Here is a 20,460-nt window from a genome sequence, read left to right on the forward strand (position 1 = left end):
ATGCGCACGTTGCCAACAGGAAGCTCTTCCAGCTCCTCCGTAACACGTACCTCAAGGCCCTGCATCAGGCGGCTCTTTAATGTGCAGGTAACGTGTTCATCCGCCTCGTGCCACAAAATTGGGATGTTTTCCTAGCACTGTTGGTTTTTAGAAGGTAATGTATTCAGGTTGAAACTTTGCCCACATACCATCTGCTTCAGCCTTATCTTTCTTTGACAAGAAAGCTGAATATATAATGTCCACTTGGCTTTCCTGGCATTACATAAGGTTGTGGTTTCTCGTTAGGTTTGCAGTTTTGGAGCTCCCCAGCAGCTCTTGCAACAAGCTCCTGCTCTTGTTTTCAAGTGACAGAGCAGTGACAAAAATCAATACCGTCTTCATAGCTATAATGAATGTGACCTACCGCCTTTTTTAGGATGACCATAAGCTTCCATCATATGACTGAGGCCTATTTGCAAATATTGATTTGTATGGCAGATTATCTGTAGCCATTTCATATGAAATCTTACAGTCTTGCAGTTTTGCTCCCCATGCTTGGTTTGGTATCAAAGGAACAGCTATAAATCAAAAGACGTTCCCATAGACACTACTGATAGCCAAGGTTGCCAAGTTATGAAAATGAGGTGTTTCGGGTTTTCTGAAGCTTCTTAAGGGGGATGGTCCTCAGAAAGCTCTAATTGAGTGAAAACACTGCTTTGGAGTCACAGCAGACTCTGTTTACTGGAAGGGGGGGGAAGTGGAACCTTCATATGCAAATGTATGGCATTTGGAAATGTCATATAGCTGCATCTACATATAAATAAGCCGCGCTCCAAGTGCTGCACTAGCAAGGCTGCTTTGATATAGAGATTGCATAGTAGCACACAAAGCAGAAACAGCAGGACACCACTCTCTCAATTTTGGGGAGTTTTGTTCCTTAATCACCAGTTAACTAAGTTATCCTAATGTTGCCATGTTGTTGGGCTAGACCGGCCAGGTTGTGAAGAGCTGCTATTTGGTTTTGCTGCTAGGAAGAAGCGTGTGTATGTGCTGCATGGGGCTGCGCAGCAGGGACGATGGTCTGGCTCATGCGCCCCAGAGGATAGCGCTGAGCATAGAGTTGCTTCCTATGTCAGCATCCCTCCTAGCCACCCTCTGCCTCTTTATGTAGATTCATGCCTGCTTGCTCTGAAGGAGACACGATTTGGTCATATAGAGAAGCATCTTCTACTGCTAACATCCACATGCTGGGATGGTATTTCCATTTCTGTTTAATCTGGTATTAAAGAGTAAATTGCAACTCTTAGACTTTTCAGAGGGGAAGGACATAGAGAGGAGCCTTGGTCTGGTTCCCACTGTCCATTTTTTACCACCTCCAGCATTGGCACTAATGAGTAGCTCGAGGAAAAGTAGCTCGGGAGGGAAAGCGAGCCCTCGGCTGAGCTGTTGGGAGGAATTTCTCACAGAGGGGTGACACCCGCTCTGCTCGTGTCATGCCATGTGTGATGGATACAGCATTCGCCCCTCTGGCTTCAGGCACGCAGCCTAATTGGAGGGAACCTCACAAATCTCTAAACTGACACCAACTTTTTTTCAGCACAGAATTACAATAATAATAAGGTTAACTCATCCTCTAAGGGCTCTGTCATGAGCTGCCTAAGGAGATCATATGCAAGGAGAAAAACTACAACTTTATTCCTTTACATGGCTGGTTTCTGAAGGGAGAGAAAGCCGCTCCCACGGGGCCAGCAGCGTCTCTCTTAGATGGGGGATCTGAGTGAAGGGAACATCAGCAGCATGCCAAAAACAAAGACTAGCTGAGTTAGCACAAAGAGGGATTTAATCTATTCTAGGAATGGGGTTAACGCAGATTTATTCAATCCTGGTACAAAAGAAGGAAGCACAAACTGTAAGGGCCCCTTCACCTAGGGCTTTGATAAATCCACAATACAGCCCCACATCATTAAATCACATCCACAGCAGTGATCGCAGGCATTGAGACCAACCCCTGTGGTGGCAGTCTTAAAGAGCTCCATCTGCGTAGGTTATCCACAAAAGTATTGAGAGGTGCCTTGGTGACAGCTAACACAGAGGTGATATGGGGACCTGAAGACCTTTCCAGTTTACTGGACTGGAAAGCAGGCAGGTGCCATTCACACGCAGCGATGAACCGCGCCGTGAAGTTGCTGAAGGAAGAGGCCAGTGCATCACCTCTTGATGTCCTCAAATCACATGTGGAGGCGCTTGTGCAGCATCTGCTTTAAACAGCAGTGACCGCTGCGTTAACTGGTGGCCGCGGTAGGGGTCAGTGGATGAGATGGGGGGCGGGGAAAGCAGAGGAGGTCAGACAAGGTGAGACAACAGACTGCTTTACCTCTCTGAATGAAATGGTCACCCCAGGGAGGAGTTGTGTCTTATGTGAGCACCTGAACACTGAGAAAATGCTGGTTTGGAGCAACACGTTAGCCCACGTGGCGGTTTTTTCTTTTCTCTTTCAGCTTGGCTGATATTGTTGGGTGTTCCTGTTTAGATGTGTGAGCAATGGTTGCTAGCGTGTGTTTTTGCCACTGTGCTGTTTGGGGTTGTATTGCCATAGCTGCCTGGTAGTACCTGCTCATATGTCTAGGAGCCTCAGCTGCTAGGGGTCTGTACAGTCTCTAGGGTAAGGCATCTGTGCCTAGGCACAGATTGCCTTTTGCCGCTGAAAAAACAACTGAGGGTTAAAAAAAAAAAGGTTATGTTCAGTTTTCAGTAGACAAATGGTCTTTTTATGTACAGGAAAATTATTAAGAAGTTGCCTAATTTCAAGCAGTCTTTTGAAATAAGGAAGATATATTCACAGATGATGTATATAAAAGTACTCCTCAATTTCAAAAGTTCAGAGATAGCTTTAACATATATATAGTATAGCCCACATAGATATGCTGACAAGCTGAAAGTATTTTGTTCTCCATTTGAACATCTGGGGATTATTAGTGTCTTAATTCATTGGTTTCTATTATTAATTATGGCAGCAGGCTGAATAATTACGATACATTGCTGCAAAAGACAGAGCACAATATTTTTTTTCCAAGCGCACTAGGACATCTTGCCATCATCTCAAACATAAAAAGCACTAGATTATTTTTAAAAAGGAAAGTGGATGTTATCTTATTCCAGGGAACTCATTTGCATAGGGACATTTAAAATTAATAAATTACTGTGTTGAGCAAGCCTATTTTGTGCCTGAGAAAAGAAGCGAATGTAATTTAATTCACAAAGTTCCATTTCTTTTTTTCCTCTTGGTAAAGTAGCTAATATGGGGATGGTATTTTTTGTGCAGTTTATGTAGAAAGAACTAGCTTGAAGTTCGTACTTGGAGTGGCTGCAGGATGAATTTAGGCTAGGGCTGCAGCATAGTGGTGCCAGACGTTTTCAGCTGACATTTGGTGTCTCACTTTCCACTAGCTCTCAGGGAGAGTGGGCTGATGAGCTCCCCCTTGAGCAGCAGCAAGCACTTCCTTCTGAATTTTCACTCCAACGCCCACCCAAACAGTGATTTTTAGGCGAGTTGCTTGTGCACATTTTCTTCATTGTAAAGAGACACTCTATATTTGTAAGATCAAGAGCACGGTTTTAAAGGTTTTAAAAGAAGGGAACATACTGTGTCAAGATAATTAATAGGTCAGATCTGAGCAGCTGTTAATGATGAGGTATGGCTCTGGTGGTGGATGGCAGTGTGGCTGCTGGCAGCTCTGTCAAGGGCAGAGTGTCTGGAGCTGTTGAGCAAAGACTCAGGAGAAATCTCTTTTCTCTCATCACAGCCAGGTCTGAGCTGGGATTTATCAGCATGTTCCTTCATTACGAGTAAGTAGGAAGCCTGCTTAAGGACTTCATCTTCATAAGTTGCTGTGGGACCTCAATTCTTGTTAGAGGCTATTAGAGAAGGGGAAGTACCAGAAAACCTACTAAAGCAATTCTGCACTTTCAGAGGGAGCAACACCATTGCCACTTCGTTCCTCCTGACTTTGCAGAGGGACCTTCAAACCTCTGCAGATGCTGCAAATGTTGCTGGGCTGAGGAAGCTCCCCCTTCCCCCGAAAGAGCAGCAGTGGCTGACTCTGTAGAGGCTACAGATGAGTAATGTAGGCTGTCCTGAGGCTCATCCACAGGATTCAGATTCCCACTCCTAGCTGATCACTGAAGCTCTTCCACAAAACTCAGGGCATCCTCTACCTTTGCTCTACAGGTTGATACACTCTGGACCTTTATTGTAATTTTAAAAAAGAATTGCTGCACAAAGCCTCTATCATGCAGAGCAGAAGAGCTTTAAGTATGTTCCCAGTGCTATGCTCTGCAGCATATCTTTGGGAGAGCTGCTGAGGAGGTAAAAGGAGTAGGGGGGACACACTTCTCAAAGGGGTTGAGAAGATTAAGGACATACATTTGACCCAAGAATCCCTTTCCCCCTTCATAAATCCTCTGAAAATGTGATGTGTAAGGAGTCACTATCTCAATATCAGTGAGAGCTTTCGACTGCAAATTTGACTGACCTCAGCAGTATTAAAAGATTAAATTATTATGTAAGTCAATTCTCCTTAACCACTGATTCCAATGAGATAGCTGTCAAAACAGCTTTTGCCGCACATCATTCACCATCCCATCCCATATTTGATGAAATACATGTATATATATGTATTTGCAGGACCTCCCTCGGTCCAGTGATGACTGTACACAAGGTATTAACAACACTGTACATAAGACAATATTTTCTCATATGGGCAGTTACTATTTCCGTAAGCTCCAACACTGCATACTGTACAACAGTGAAAATGCTAACGTGAATTTATAGGGTGTACTTTCCTAGCCTGAAATCACCTAGAAAGACTCACTGATTCAAACATAAAGAATGACAGAATTATCAGCCCTGCAGAACTGATTGTTAAGTGCCGGGCAGTCAATTTTTGGACATAAGAATCCTATTTTTGCCTAGATTTTTATCTAATTTCTCCACAGTGGATTGCAGGAACTTCTGTCTGGGAATAATTTTCTGGACGCTTCAGGCAGTACTTCATACAATCCTCATCAAGGGCACTAATGGATTTATCCATTTGTCAGTGGAGCTACTCCACATGTTCAGTTGTGTAACAGAAGCTCCACACTAGCTCAGATGGGAGACAGGGACTGGTGAGGGCTGCTTGGAGAAGAATCTGACTGCGTTGTTCTCATCACTTGCAGAGTCGGGTCCTGCAACTAGGCAGGCCATTTCAGCCTTTGAATTTCAGCCTTCACTGAGATATTTCCCTGAGAATCCTAATGGTGCGCATTCAGCCTCCAAACAGCTTTGGAGTAAAGGCATAGCTAAACTGGAAAATAAAATAAAAAGAATACAAAATATATTTGAAATAATTCTTCCACTACTTCTTAACAGAGGACAGGAACAGCCATAGGTATTAGGGAATTTAGACAGGATAGCATTAAATAATTTATTTAACATTTCAGAAGATAATCCATCAGCAAAAGCAAGATCACTGACTGGATAACTTTTCAGGATGCAATTTCTTACCCCAGTGAAATACCTCATTGTTTCAGCATCTCCCTACCATCCCCAGAAAGGCTGGAGAGCAAGTGTTCAACTGGGAGATCTCTAGTAAGCAAGATGATAAGCTGTTTCAGTCTACACAAAGTAGCATCTAGCCTCGGTGCATTTAAAAATAATCTTTTTTGACCAGTATATCTTATACGATAGGCTATCATGTCATGTTCTGGCACTAACAAAAGATGAGAACAATATGAAATGTCATGTTAGGCTAAAGATGCAAAAAATGTTGCAGAAATGCAAAAGAGGTTGGCTTCATCAAAGCGACATTGTCTATCAGAAAAATGCTTCAGGAAAAAAGGTTTCTGAATGGAGTCGGTCTGGAGGGTGAGGGTGTATTTCTTTCTAAAATAAAAAGGGGAAGCATTTTGAGAAATGTGGCAGGAATTACATTTGTCCAGAGATAGGAGAGACTGACCCCGTGAGTTCAATTCTTATCTTTAGGCTTTACAGCTTCTGTCTCAAATTCTAGCCATCCCAAAAAGGTACAAATCTGTCTTTTTGGTGCAAATAAAACTTTCACACATAGTTGCCAATAACAATGCAGCAAGTCTAATGTTTGAAGAGCAGCTACTGAATTTAACTTTATTGAAACCTGCCTAACTTTGAATTTGATACGTATTGTTGGTCTATGAATACCAATCTGCTGTGCTCGGAAAAAAGTGGGTAAAGTGGGTAACTTTGTATTTAAGCTTTGGTCTCTGTAGGTGTCAGGTTGGTGTGGTAGAGGGGCTCCCTAGTTTGGTGATACTGTAATCTGATTAGTGACGATTGCCTCCAGTACTGAATTTATAAGTAATCCAAAATTATAATAAGGGGGCAAGTCTTAATTTATTTCGTTTAGTTTTACTTGTTCGAACTTTGTACAGTTCTTATTTGATTCATACTTTGAACATGGTTTTTATTCATATCTTTTCTTTTTAGAAATTATTTATAGTTCTTGTTTCATAGTAATGTAAACCTTGTGATGCATTCACGGTAGTATGTCATTGATAGCTGGACTACTGAAAAGTGCTCAGATCCTTTAGGAATGAGAGCAGTCAGTTTTAACATGAAGGAGCTTTTAAAGCATATCTTAGTGCTTGGGTCTTTATTTTGAATCTGAAAATATATGAAATATCTGAAAATGTGTAATTGTCGTGGTTTAACCCCAGCCAGCAACTAGGCAGCACACAGCTGCTTACTCTCTCCCCACTGCGGTGGGATGGGGGAGAGAATTGGAAGAGTAAAAGTGAGAAAACTCATGGGTTATGATAAGAACAGTTTAATAATTGAAATAAAATAAAGTAAAATAGTAGTAGTAGTAGTAGTAATAATAATAATAATAATAATAATAATAATAATAATAATAATATACAAAGCAAGCGATGCACGATAAATTGCTCACCACCCGCCGACTGAAGCCCAGCCAGTTCCCGAGCAGCGATTGCTGTCCCCCGGGCAACTCCCCCCAGTTAATATACTGAGCATGACATCGTGTGGTATGGGATATCCCTTTGGCCAGTTTGGGTCAGTTGTCCTGGCTGTGCCCTCTCTCCTCCCAGCTCCTTGTGCACCTCTTCACTGGCAGAGCACTGGAAGCTATAAAGTCCTTGAGTAGTATAAGCACTACTTAGGAAAAACTGAAACATCAGGGTGTTATCAATATCATTCTCATACTAAATCCATTCTCATACTAAATCTCATACTAAATGCTCATAAAACCAGCACTGTAGCAGCTACCAGAAAGAAAACTAACTCTATCCCAGCCAAAACCAGGACAGTAATGAGAAAAATAACCTGTTTTCAGTCAGGGGAATTATTCTGGGTGAATTCAAAATGTGCCAGAAGAGGAGGAGAACTTCTTTGTCTGAAGTAAATGGTGCTGTCATTGTAGTCTGTCTTTCAAATGACCAGAATTGCAGATCAAAATAAATACAAGGTTTTTCCCTTCCTTGGGCCATCTCATTTTGATTCAGTAAAGCGTTTTCTGTCATAATGTTACACTTAGAGGTGTAATTACAAGTGCTGCAGGATCCTAGATTTACTTTAAAGTAAAGCTAGAGACCTTTTTAAAGAAAACATGGTTTCTACCCCCATGATTGCAGGAGGAGAAAAAATCGTTTCTCTCTTTACCAGCCTTGCAGCCTACACACAGTGAGAGCATCTGCAAGTCTGGGAGAGGTCCCGGTCCCCCTTTCAAGTCCTATCAGATTAGTCTGTCCCGAGAGTAACAATTTCCCTCACCATCTTGAAGCATGCCTTTAAAAAAAAGAGAAACCAAATAAAGCAACACCACTGGCTTATCTAAGAGAGGAGAGATTTTCACGCTGGTTGGTAGTGGCACATGGACATCACAGAGATGCCTTGGTACCTGAGAAGGAAGGATTGGAGTTGCACACACACTCACAGAGCAGTCTCCTCTTTTTCAGAAAGGAAGAAGACGCCCACTAACTGAAGATTTGAAGGAAGCAGCATAATATTTTCACAATAGAAAAAACGTGTGTTAATAAGGATCCTATATTTCTTGCGGTGGTTTTCAGGGCAGACATGTATTTGAAAGTGGACCATAGCAGAGGTCCAGCACACCCAGAAGCCTTCAGGCATGGTGCACAGATGGTACTACGAGTCCCGAGCACATCAGGATCTACCTGTGTGCACTGGGCAGGTCCATTGATAGCTGGCACATCACACATGTTTTTTCTGTTTCAGGAAGATTTCCAGCTAGAAAAAAGGAACATACATGAAGTCCTGGTGGGATAATCACTCTCTACGTATATGTTCCACATGCTGGTAGCCAGTGCCTCACCTAGAGGGTGATAGGTAGCCAAAAATTTTTAGTGCCAGACCAAATAGACCTTCTACTCCCACCTCTTTCTGGTAGCAGAAATTCCTGGGCAGGCTCTTGAAGGAGGTTATGCTATGCCTATAGCATGCCTCCTGTCATCCTGTCCTGTCTGTGCCATCCCAGAGACAGCTGTCAGCCCCAAGCCCAGGAATCATCACTGTACTGCATCATGATGCCAGCTTCTGTAGCGCGTTGTCATTAACAGCCTTCATGGCAGCCCCACACAGATATCCCAATGTAAGCAGGGAACCAGGAGAGGCAGACAGGTTTGTGTTCAACATATGTGCATTTAAAAAGGTGCAATAATGGTCCATAGTGCAGAGGTCCTGAAAGACTTAAGGACGAAACGGAAGTTAATGCCATCTACAGGGATGTAGAGGTTGCCCTGTCATTCTCATTTGCTGGGAGCTTGTCCTTGCCTGTTTTAACAAAAGGATAATATAACCAACTTTATTAGTCCAAGTTGTTAGAGACTCTTAAAAATCTCCTTGGACAGCAGCGATAAGAAAGAAATTCATTATGAAAAATCTGAATCTTGGATCTGCCGCACACACTTTTCCCAAAGGTGGGATAATACCTAAGCATACCTTCTGCCAGCACGACTGGCTTGGAGGCAGAACACAAATTGCTATTGTTTCATAACACTGGGGGACTTCCTTTGGAAGATACAAACACTTTAACTTAGTTGTGTGCAAACTGCATTTCCTCAGACATCTATCGTGAGGTTTTTCTTTTCCGTTTTTAGTTAATTGTGGCTAGGTTATATTATCACAGAAAAAAAGATTTTTACCATTTGAGATATCATGTGTCAGTTAAATGGAAGAATTTTCCAAAATTACGCAGGTTAATTAGCACCTTGGTGGCCTACAAAATTCATGTGAGTTTATTGCAAGCAGCACTCTGCATTCCAGCCCATGATGTAAATGTTGGGCACATACCCGTTTCAAAATTAAATGAAGCCTCCATTTTCTTGGCTACATGGAGGGAAGTGTTTTCCAGGATTTGCAATCTCAGTGAGTATTTAACAGCTGCAGGAAATCAAGCTAGTTTAAAGGTACCCATGCTGTGGGATGGGGAGGAGGCCAGCAGGCTCTGGGGCGTGAGTGTGTAGCACGGATGAGAAACTATAGCTCTGGACTCCTGCTCTTGTATTTCAGCCACAAAATTATCTTTCTGAATGTGTCGTATTGAATGACCAAATCTATTGTAATGGTATATTACATGCAAATGTCCAGAGTCTTGTTCTTAGCCTTCCCTGGGTGTGAGGAGACAGTCCATAGAGGATAACAAATTATTAGGCATTTTTCATGTGCTATTCTGTAATCAGTTTTTGAATAGTCAAATTATTTTTTTCTGGCGTCTCATTTGCTGTAACTTGACAGGAATTAGATGCGCAAACCCTTGCTCTTGCTTCCCATAAACAACATCTTTCACATCTTGTTCTTCTGATTTTCCTTTCTTTTACACGTTGAGTTCTTTCCATCATTTCACCTTATCCTGCATTGTCAGGTTAATGTTCCCTTCAACTGTGTTCACAGAGAATGCAAATAAACTGGAAGAAAGTGCGAGAGGGATCTACATCCCTTGTCCAGAGCATTACAATGGCTTCTGCATGCACGGCAAGTGTGAGCACTCCACTAATATGCTGGAACCGTCTTGCAGGTAACTCTTCTCCTACCAAGGATGAAAGGCTACGCACATGAAAATATTGACTTACGAAAACACTTAATCTAGATAAACTATGGAAAATAGTGGTAACCATGGCCCTTTATACTACAAAACCCATTAGACTTTAATTATTCAACAAAGTCCCCGTTTTATGTGGCAAAAGAGTATCGACTTATGCACAATGTTAATTGATTGTAAAAACATTCAGTAACCTTCAGTTATATTTAGATATATTTAAAAAGCACTTCACAGAGTGCTCAGACAGCCACTAGGTAGCCTCCTCAGTCTGAAGGAGAGGAGTGACGCCACGGATACGTCCCCGCTTTGGCAGGAGCGGTGCTTGTGGGACGGCAAGCTGGGGCAACGGTGGCTTTGGAGGTTAGGGCAGGGGGGGGTAATGGTGAAAGCACGTGTTTCTGCGGTGAATGCCTCCCTGCAGAGGTGGGGTTATTACTTCTGAAGTCCAACCAGCAACCTGGTGGCAAAGAAAAGGACTATTATGTATGAAGCAGCGTTTTCCTGGGATATTGGACTGGGAGAGCAAAGGTACAGACCAGGCTTATCCCCCAGGGCAGATCCTCAAGCCAGCTTCTCCCAGCTCCTGCAAACAGCCAGGGCATGTTTTGCTCTTTGCAGCTGCTGCAGCTCCAGGTACTCCATTCATCTGGAAAATGTCCTTTCCTGAAACTGCTGGGTGCTGTGGAGATGCAGGACAGGAAAAGGGTGGAAGCTCAAGGCTTCACCCATCAGAGTTAGTGCCCCACTAACACTTCGGCGAGGAGCCCAAGCAATCTGGCTCAGTCTGTTATGGTTGCCGATGCCATTGACCTGGGTTTTTGCATCTTCTTGCATGGGCTTTTTAGGGGAAAGAGGGCAAGAGCTACCATGGGAAAACCCGTGCCTGTTCCCTAGAATCACAGAGGGGAGATGTCAGGCTGCATGATGGGAACTGGTGAGCAGCGCAGCAGGTGGCATTGGGGTGGATGGTTGCAACATCAACAGGGGTATTTTTATAGCTACCAGACAAAATGTAAATGATGTATCCACTTGCAGGAACATCTAATCACATTTCATATGGAGCTTGGATGATTGCTTATCACTTCCTTAAGGGTAATCTGCATAAGGAGCCACAACTAGATGGCTTTTCACCCTCCCCCACCTCCCCAAAGAAAGAGAGAAATCTAAAATATGTTGTGCAAGGAACTAAATGGATTCACATCACGACATGCAAGTTGTTCCACTTGATGCTAGATGAGTCCTTGTCCCCTGGGCACAGTGTTGTTCGCTCTCGCAGACCTCGGTGACACTGAGGACCTGAAACCTTCCCTCTGAGAGTTCTGAGGAGGCACCAGTGGTCTCTCTGGGGGGCCCACCCTGCCAAAAAAAAAAAATCCTACATAAGCATGTGCTGAAGCCACTGATACTATTTTTTTTCAGATGTAATTCGTTTCGGCATTCTTCGAAAGCAACAGGTATAAGTGGAAAAAATATTTTTTCGTTTCAGATGTGATGCCGGCTATACTGGACAACACTGTGAAAAAAAGGACTACAGCGTTTTATATGTGGTTCCAGGTCCAGTACGATTTCAGTATGTCTTAATAGCAGCTGTGATTGGAACCATCCAGATTGCTATCATCTGTGTTGTAGTCCTCTGTATTACAAGGTCAGTATCTCTGATACTTTGCAATAGAAAAGACTTTCGTTTTTCCTACTTTGTGCACTGATTATACAGATTTCTGCAGTGACACTACTGATAACAAATGCTATTTAACTCACCAGCAAGCAGAAGATGTCGTCTGGTCCAGCCAGACAGTGCTGCTTTATTATTATAACTGAATTTTTACTTCCATCTTAATCAAACTTAGGTAGGTGCCTGCAGCAAATGAAGTTTCCTGTTTTGTATTCAGATGCTTGGACAAATATTGTTCATATAAATAAGGGGAATATAAATACAGCAGCTGGTTCAACACTTAATAAAACTAATCATATCTCCATCTGGTTTCCTCAAGGGCCCATTCCCTTAGTCCTAATCAGGCAAAGCATACAAACTTTTAAGCCTGTTTGCAATCCCATTGATTAAATGATTTCATTAGGCTTGTATACATGTTCAAAGGTACCGCACATGTTTTAATGTCTTCACTAGGTAGTGGCACACCAAGCTATGTATGATTTATTTTTCCTTTAATGAGGAAGAAGGGTTTGTTTGAATGGAAATGGCAGCCCCTGGCTGGTTCAGAACAAGAGGGGTAAATGCAATCGTCCCCTCCTACACCTGCTGCTCTGTTTCCCCAGAGAACTGTGCTACTGTCTCTGGGAGGGCTTGGGGTAAGTTCTGAACTTCAGGCATCTTCAGGCTTCTCTGAGAAATCACTCAGCTAGTAACACTGATAAATCAGTCTTTTAGAAATAAATTTGTTTTAAAAAGACAAAAAAATAAAAGCCCGGTATCATACCTCTGTAGAAAATAAAATCTCTAATATATCTGAGTCCCTACATTGCACTACCTGGCTGGAAGACAAATGTAGCATTTGTTGCTAGAAAAGACACCAAAAAAAAAAAAATTATGAGTCCTTCTCTGGCCTAAAGGCATAAAAGAATACCTTCTGTTGAAACATAGCTACTTTTTTGGCCAAGCTGTGTCCATCACTGAACGGTAAATGCTGAATGAGGCAATAATTTGTTGTGGTGATATTCACAGAGATAATTCAAATAACCAAAAATGTAGTGTGTAGTAAGAAGGCGACGATGGTGTAGTAACTGGTAATGGAACAAATGCTCTGTATCATTTTGTCGAGTGACTCTAGTTTTGTCACCTTGATGCAGTAACGTAGAGTACTTTATATTGAAGAATGAAGACAGTGTGCTCCGAGTGATCTGGTACTGTAATGCAAATGACACACTGTTTTCATACATAGATGGTACCTTTTCCCACACACTTTGTAACCAAGTTAATTTATGACCTTTTGACTTTTTTCTGTAATGCATGTAATTAGTGCAGAGCATCCTCCATCCCGGCATAATGATTTGAGATACATTTACAAAGTGGCCGAGAGCATTGTGGCAGCATATGCATAAGTAATTGAGTTTTTGAAGTCATCTGCTTTGGAGAACCTGACTGTTCTGGCTTGAACTCCACACCCTGAACTCTTCAAAGTGCTAAAACCACCCTACCGGGTTCCTGGGAGAAAGATGGGAAACTTCACTCACTCAGAGGCCACTGCGGCCAAATTCTTTGACACTCATTTCAGTGCAGCTTCACCTAATTAAGTTATCAAATGAGTTTGGTGCACTGTGTCCAAACCCTGCATTTGAGCCGCATAAGACTACCATTGTAGATCTTTTTAGCTATCTTTGCTGTTGTTGCTCTTAAAGTCATACCTGTACAGTGGTGCAAATCTATGGGGTGTCCTCCATTGCTGGAAGGCTCTGAGCAGTTCCCGGGCACGTTTAGGGCCATCATTGCGTAGACACTTTAATCTGGATAAATGAGCGGTGCTGCTGACAGGGACGGTCTGCCCTTGCCCCCTCCCCTGTCTCCTGGGCACTTGGTCCTGCCAATGCTCTTGTGCCACCATTAGCATTTGTGTAGCCACACAACGAACCCTATCGGGGCCAGATTCAGCTGAAAACTCAACGAACAAAACTGATTGTTTTTAAGCGGCTAGATTCCTTGGTGAGGTTGGCCACCTGGCTGCTCCTCACTAGTGCCAGCAATGGAAATAAGTGGCTGGGGAGGAGGAGTGGGGGACTAGAGGCCAAGAGGTACAGAGGGAAGGAGGTGGAGCAGTGAGGCACGGCCCCTATGCCGAGGCCTTTTATCTCAGAGGTAAGGCAGAAGAGAAGCAATGATAAAAGTGAAGGAGGGTGGTAAATAATATAGGTATGGCCTAGTGTCATAATGATTCTCAGCAGTTTTCTTTACAGCTTTGCATTTTTAGTGCTTCCCTAATGTTTAGTCACAGCAGTCTTATTTATGTGAAGAAATAACTTGATTAAAAATGAATGCATGATGTGTTTTACCTGCTATGAATCACATTGTGAGTAACTCAAGCTTGCAAGCAAGCTTCAATGGAGGGAGGGCAGGCAGCCTGTACTCCAGTACCTAGTTTACATTGATAAAACTGCTGTGTTCATAAATGAAAGCATCCCCCGCACAGAGCACTACAAAGAGCTTTTGATGTGAAAGAGTTAAGGACCAAGGAAAAGCTGTCACTCAATTTTAGCAGATGATTAAGTCTAAAAAGCTGGTTAAATGCCAACACCCCTTTTAGGAAACCTAGGTGCATTTCAGACACAACCTACCTGTAAATGCAATAGCATTACATGTAAGCAGTCGTGGTGTCAGTACTTGGCCCTAGGGCCTTCCCAGGCTTCCATCAATTGGTAGTATAGTGTATTATGCAGTTAAAACATGGGTATTTTTGGTTAAAATATGCTTTTTCATCATCTTAATCGGAGCAGTCTCTACGTTGGAATCAATTTCTCTCGACCTTGGACTAAGTGACTGTGTAGATACTGTCAATGGCAGTTTTGGGAAAGCACCGCTGCGATGCTCATCTCCTTGTTCCCAGCTGGAGCAGTCAGTACCCACCATTCTCTGGGAATGCACAGCTGCATCCCCTGGGATTGCTGACATTTCTAGTCATCCCCCAGCCGCCTGGTACCTCCACGTTTCTTACAAAACCAGCCCAGTTGTGCCCACTGTGGCTTCCCATGCCTGGTTCCCCATCCCTGCTTCGCACGGCTGAGCGCTGGGGCAAAGCAGGGCTGTGCCTTCTGGTGTAAATCCTCATCCTCTGGGACTCAGGAGGAACTCCTGGTAGCTTGGTCAGCCCGGGTGACTGCTGACTGCTGCAGCAGGATTTAGCAGTGCTGCCTCTCAGCGTGTTGAGGTGTCGGTGCTGTCTCCTGTGGAGCGCTGCAAGGTCCTGCTGTGCAATCTCTGGCTGAATGGGCAGGAGAGGCCGCTTGGGGACAGTCGGGGCTGGGAGGTTGTCAGTGTGCACATGACACGCGGCTCAGTGAATCAGCCCTGTGTTTGCTAACAACGGCTCCCTGACTCACTCAGAAAGTTTGATCGCCTTTTTAGGAACATGCAGTGAATAATGAGTTTGTCATGAAATCGCAAACCAGCTAAAATCTGCATTAGTTTCATAATGAAAGCTCTGCCATGACCTCCGAGAGCACTGGAGACGCAGGCTTATTTTTCCTGGAGTAATGATAGCAGCCTACTTTACTGCTTCCAAGAAAGGAACGAGGCAAAATATAGCTCACAGCCATAGAGTTTCTCATGAGGGGGTGGTCTCGTTGGCTTAAAAGTGAGGCAAGTCAGGACAATCTGACCCATATTTTGTTAGACACTTATATAATTGTATTTCAGCGTTTTGAAATGCTTCGTAAGTCCTTATGCTCTTGCTCTTATTTAGCCTTTCAGTTGGCATCACAAAACTATAGTATCACTCCCATTCAATAGGGGGAAAAAAGTGGCCTTTTTAATTTTAAGGGGTCAGTAAACATTTATTTCACTCTATTTTGCTGTTAGTTACTTGACACAGAGCTGAAGGCAAGTGCTTTGAGCTCTCACTGCACTGAGAGGGTGGGCTCTCCCCCGTGCATAGCCCCTAGGGTTTCACAAGGTGCCGCTGAAAGCCTCCCTGTAACGGAAAAACAAGGTAGCCCAATAGAAAGGGAATTTTTTTTTTCCATGTCAGTATGGTCTGGAGTATGATGGGGCATTCTGTTATGCCACTCCAAGCCGGCATTTCAGTCTTTCTTGTGCAGCTTCACATGCGGAGGGCAGAAAGGGGTGCACCCAGGCTAAAAACTCATACGGGGCTTCAGCTGAAAAAAGAGGACAAATGCACGGCCAGATTGGGAATAGCGTCCTCCTCCTGACCAAAATGTTAACTAGGTCACCCTGGGCAAAGGACCATTTTTATTGCTGGTTGTTTGTCTGTAGTTCACCATTTTCCTACTGGTACCACAAATACGGAAAGTGTAAGCATTTTTAGAGGGTGTTGGTCACCCTGCTGTGGTTCTGCTTGCCCACCATTCCTGCTGTAACCCCCTTGGCTTCCAGCTGCTTAGAACTTCCTACAGCCTCCACCTCAGGCTAAAATTCTCCAGCTTTCTGTCCAAGGGTGCCTTTCCATGGGAGGAAACCAGAAACACGCTATTATCTTTCCATTAGCAGGAAACGCTTCGTAGCAGCCCCGTAGCCAACACTGCTGCAGGTAAAAGGTTGAAATGTGCCCCTGCTGAGGAGCACCGTGAGGTCCTGAGGCAGAAGAGATTTGCCTTTGCAGCCATCCAAAGGAAAATAAGATTTTGGTCTTTCCGGTGCGATTGCTTTCCGCACTAAGCCAAGCAGCCGTGTGAGGAGCGTAGTGCGGTGCAGGCGCCCGTAAGTAAAGTAGCTGCTCGCTAATGACCTGAGCATGGAGCATTTCCATGGAGACTCATAGGGATTGTGGACGCTTAGCTCCTCGGAAAGGCAGCCCCCCGCATCCACTTTGTACACACTTCACAGACCTGGGACGCTGAGCAGGTGAGCGTAAGACCGTCCTAAATCTTCCACCTGCACCTCGCTGAAAATAAATCCATTATTTAAAGATGAGAGATGCGATGCAGTTGGGGCTGTAGCAACACAGCAGAGTCGCCACTGCTCACCAGTAAGGAGCAGGAATCTTAAAATTTCCCATGCCATATTTTTGTTTACAGTATGTTTTGTGGGGTTTGGGGGTTGTATGTTTTTGGTTTGGGTTTTGGTTTGGTTTTTGGTTTTTTTTGTGGTACCGTTGCCATTAGCCAGCCCATTTCATTTCATTGAAGAGGAAACGTGCTGAGGGCCAGAGGATCCCTCTCTCGCCCTCACGTCCCCAGCCGCCCGCGCCGCCTCTCAGGCAGACACGTTGTTAAAAGCCATGTATTCTCACAACTCTTTTTTCCAGGAAATGTCCCAGGAACAACAGAATCCACAGACAGAAGCAAAACACAGGGCACTACAGTTCAGACAACACAACAAGAGCATCGACAAGGTTAATTTAAAGAGCGCATGTTTCCACAATGGCAAAACTAACTGCAGAGAGCTTGGACTACAAAATACAGTATTATAGACAAAAGATTAAGACAAGATCTACACATGTTGCCTTGCATTTGTGGTAATCTACACCAATGAGAACATGTACTACAGCTATATTTGATTATGTATGGATATATTTGAAATAGTATACATTGTCTTGATGTTTTTCTGTAATGTAAATAAACTATTTATATCACACAATATAGTTTTTTTTCTTTTTCATGTATTTGTTATATATAATAAATACTCAGTGATGAGAAAAAAATTGCCTTTCTTAAATTTGCTGTATCTCATAGCTGTGTATAGTCTTGGGATATTGTATATGGACACTAACAAATCTCTTCTTTTTTTTTTTTTTCTTTTTCCAGTTCTAGTGGCAATTTTGAGTCTACTGAACTCAGTAGTAGGGTTTTGAGTTGGTCCAAGATCAGCGACAATTATGGATGTGGGAAAGGTGAAGAATAATTTAACCTACATTGAGGAGGGATAAAATATTTCAGATCCGGAATCAACTACATTTCATCAGCCTTCTTCTCCCATACCAGCTATCTTTACTCTCCCATAGCTTAGGAAGTCTTTGCCCTCTAAATTAAATCCTAACTGAAGGGGAAATGGAAATTCTCGGTAACCACGATGGGAGTGTCGGGGGTAATGTTTCAATTTGGGAGGGAATTAGGTGTCTGTCAAGGTGAACCCTATGAGAACGCTTTGCAGAATCTCCAACTCTGGTCACTGGAGTGAATGAAAATTGCTTCTTACTGTTGATTGAAAATTATTAGGTTAAAAAAGTTAATAACATAATAACAGCTGAAATGCCAGCACCATTTGTACCTCGTGCACATGCTGATATAATTTATTTTTTCAAAGAGAAGGTGAAAACCACTCAGAAAATACCTTATGAATAACTTTACGGGTGACCCTACTCCATTAAACGTAATGAACTCAAATGTTGGCTATACCTCAGGAAAATAAGGGCATGTGTTTTGTCACATCCACATGATAGACAAGATGCAAAGTTATTTCCGTGGTAGCTGAAACTCTCCAAAACACATTCTTCTGAGAAGCTGATATTACTCTAGTTTGTGCTATGAATTTTGAAGATGAGAGAGTGAGACCGAAGGGCAGAGTGCGGTAACTTCACTTCTGCTGGGTAACATCCACTCCACTAGTTCACTACTGGAGTATACTAGTCACACTAAATAACAGAATTGAACTAAAACACACTTGAAACAGTATTCATTGTGCTCCTCCTTTCCAAAGAGGCTTTGCCTAGGCAGAACGTACCATGACAAGAGTGAGGTGTACGGCTCCCTGTCATCACCATGTAAGAAATTGCATTTGGGTTAGAATCAGATCTGGGGTTACCCGGGACGATTGCTCTTGAGCATGTTTCCATTTCCTGCTTCAGCATCGGTCTGATCACTCACAACAGTCACCACCAGTGACAGTCCACCTGATCTGGCCTTCAGACATGGGTGAAGTGATACTTCTACTCTAACACAGCTTTTGGCTGTCGCCTGTCGCCCCCCCTTAGCCTGCTTTAAAGTGAATCCATTGCATGATGTTCACACGGTCTCAGTTTTTGTCTTGTTCTGGGTTTCTTGGCTTTTTAAAGGTAATAAAAGGTGATTGGCAAGAGATGCTTCCAGGCACCTGGTCTGTGCTGATTGATGGGAGTGGGAGTGCGGTGCTTTCACAGGCAGCGGGGCAGGCGATGGCGCGTGGCAGCTCTCCGGTGCTGGGCTGCTGGCCCTTCAGGGACCATCTGCTTCCCGGAGCCGTGGGCTGGGGCGAGGGAGAGGGGGACTGTACAGCCTCTGCATGCTCCTCAGCCCTCGCCCCCAGCTCTCAAATCGTCGAGGCTTGTTTTCAAATTACAAGAAGAGTGTGGTGGTGTGGGGTAGGAGTGAGCAGCAGAGAGGCAGCGAACAGGTGTGATCCCGGCCCGCTGGACCACAGGGACGCTTCCATGCTCAAACCTACTGTTAAATATACCTCTTTGTCCCAGTCCTTGCTGGTTTTGTTTCCCGCACACAGGCTCAGCACAGGTGGTACGACGTGGAGGGGAATGCAGGCACAGCAGCTCTGGGCTGTACAGGTTTGGTGGCACAAGGTCCCTTCCAAGGAGACTTTGCAAGCTCTGTTAATTAAAGTGACGTTATAACGCCCCTCTTCAGATCCCTCCATCAGCTAAACCCACCACAGTGATGGCAGCAAGCACCTCTGAGCAGCACTTCAACATGAGGTTGAGGCTTAGGATGGAGTGACAAATGTAGCTCTACCCTGGAGGCCCCCCCCGTGCTTTGTGCTTTCTGAGGTGTTGGAGTCTAGCAAGCATCAAAAGCACAGATTTTGAGCCGAATCCAAATGTCAGTCCCCCCATTGGGACTATCAGATCTGGATTGTTTATTTCAGTCACTTACATTAGGTACAAAAATCAAATGTTAACACATACATACTGCCATGTAGCTGTAGCAATAAACCTAATTTAAAAAAGGCAAGGCTCGGCCTGGCCTAAAATAGCATAGCATCGCTTAGAAGTGAAAACAGGAGTCCGACACGCTAGCTCTAAACTTCCCAAAGTTATTTGCCTTGCTTTTACCATGCAACACCACATGTAATCCCTAAACAGCCTGTGTTTGCAAGGTGTTATTAGCTGCATCCCCAGCCGCAGTGCCTGTCACAAAGCCATCACAACTCCAAAAACAAGGCCAGTTTTTAAGTACCTGCTGCAGACTGGAGGGCAGAGCGGGGAAAGTGATTTTGGTTTTAATGCACAGAGGACAGGTCCCACCAAACATCAGACCTCTTTGGGCCTTTCAGACTTAACCTTCAACACGCTGGTATGGGCACACAGTCTGAAAGTAATACTGTCGTGGGGTTGTACGTACAGGAATGGAGAATTCTACAGAAAACATTTGCAGAACTTCTACCAAACGCAGCATCAAATTTGGAGATGTGGATTTGGGATTGCTTTTTCCTTTTCTGCATGGACTGTGAAGTGTATTTGTCAGAGCCGTACGCTGACCAGAACGCAAGATGTGAAAATCATTGTGCATTTTAGCTTCACAAAATGAAGGGAGGTGGGCTAGGCACGGAAGGACCTGGCCAGGTGAAGCAGTGGGTGTGGACAGTGCCATGCGAAGGTACAGCGCAGCTCCTCCACCCAGAGTCATGTAGAGGGATGCCAATGCATCACCATTTGTCTGCTTTCCAGTGCACTCTTACACCAGCCAGTATAAGGCCTCTTGCCATGCCAAGGGGTGTGAGTTCGGTCCTTATCCGGGGAGGGGGGCATTAATAATTCATTTATTTTGGCTATTTCAT

At 43.9% G+C, this 20,460-nt stretch overlaps 1 protein-coding gene across 2 annotated transcripts in view; it reads left to right on the forward strand.

Moving 5' to 3' along the window:
• The window catches only part of TMEFF2 (transmembrane protein with EGF like and two follistatin like domains 2), a 134,802-nt gene extending 116,018 nt beyond the window's left edge, over positions 1 to 18,784 (forward strand). The window contains exons 8-11 of one of the 2 annotated variants that reach the window (XM_075093907.1): positions 9,923 to 10,046; positions 11,557 to 11,715; positions 17,003 to 17,089; positions 17,502 to 18,784. In XM_075093907.1, coding sequence (XP_074950008.1) covers positions 9,923 to 10,046; positions 11,557 to 11,715; positions 17,003 to 17,089; positions 17,502 to 17,598 — 467 coding nt within the window. In that variant the 3' untranslated portion in view covers positions 17,599 to 18,784. The remainder of the gene's footprint in view (positions 1 to 9,922; positions 10,047 to 11,556; positions 11,716 to 17,002; positions 17,090 to 17,501) is intronic. The other variant, XM_075093908.1, reaches the window with a different exon arrangement.
• Positions 18,785 to 20,460: the final 1,676 nt, after the last annotated feature.

This window comes from Phalacrocorax aristotelis, chromosome 5 (assembly GCF_949628215.1).
Source record: "Phalacrocorax aristotelis chromosome 5, bGulAri2.1, whole genome shotgun sequence".
In the NCBI taxonomy this organism is placed as follows: Eukaryota; Metazoa; Chordata; class Aves; order Suliformes; family Phalacrocoracidae; genus Phalacrocorax; species Phalacrocorax aristotelis.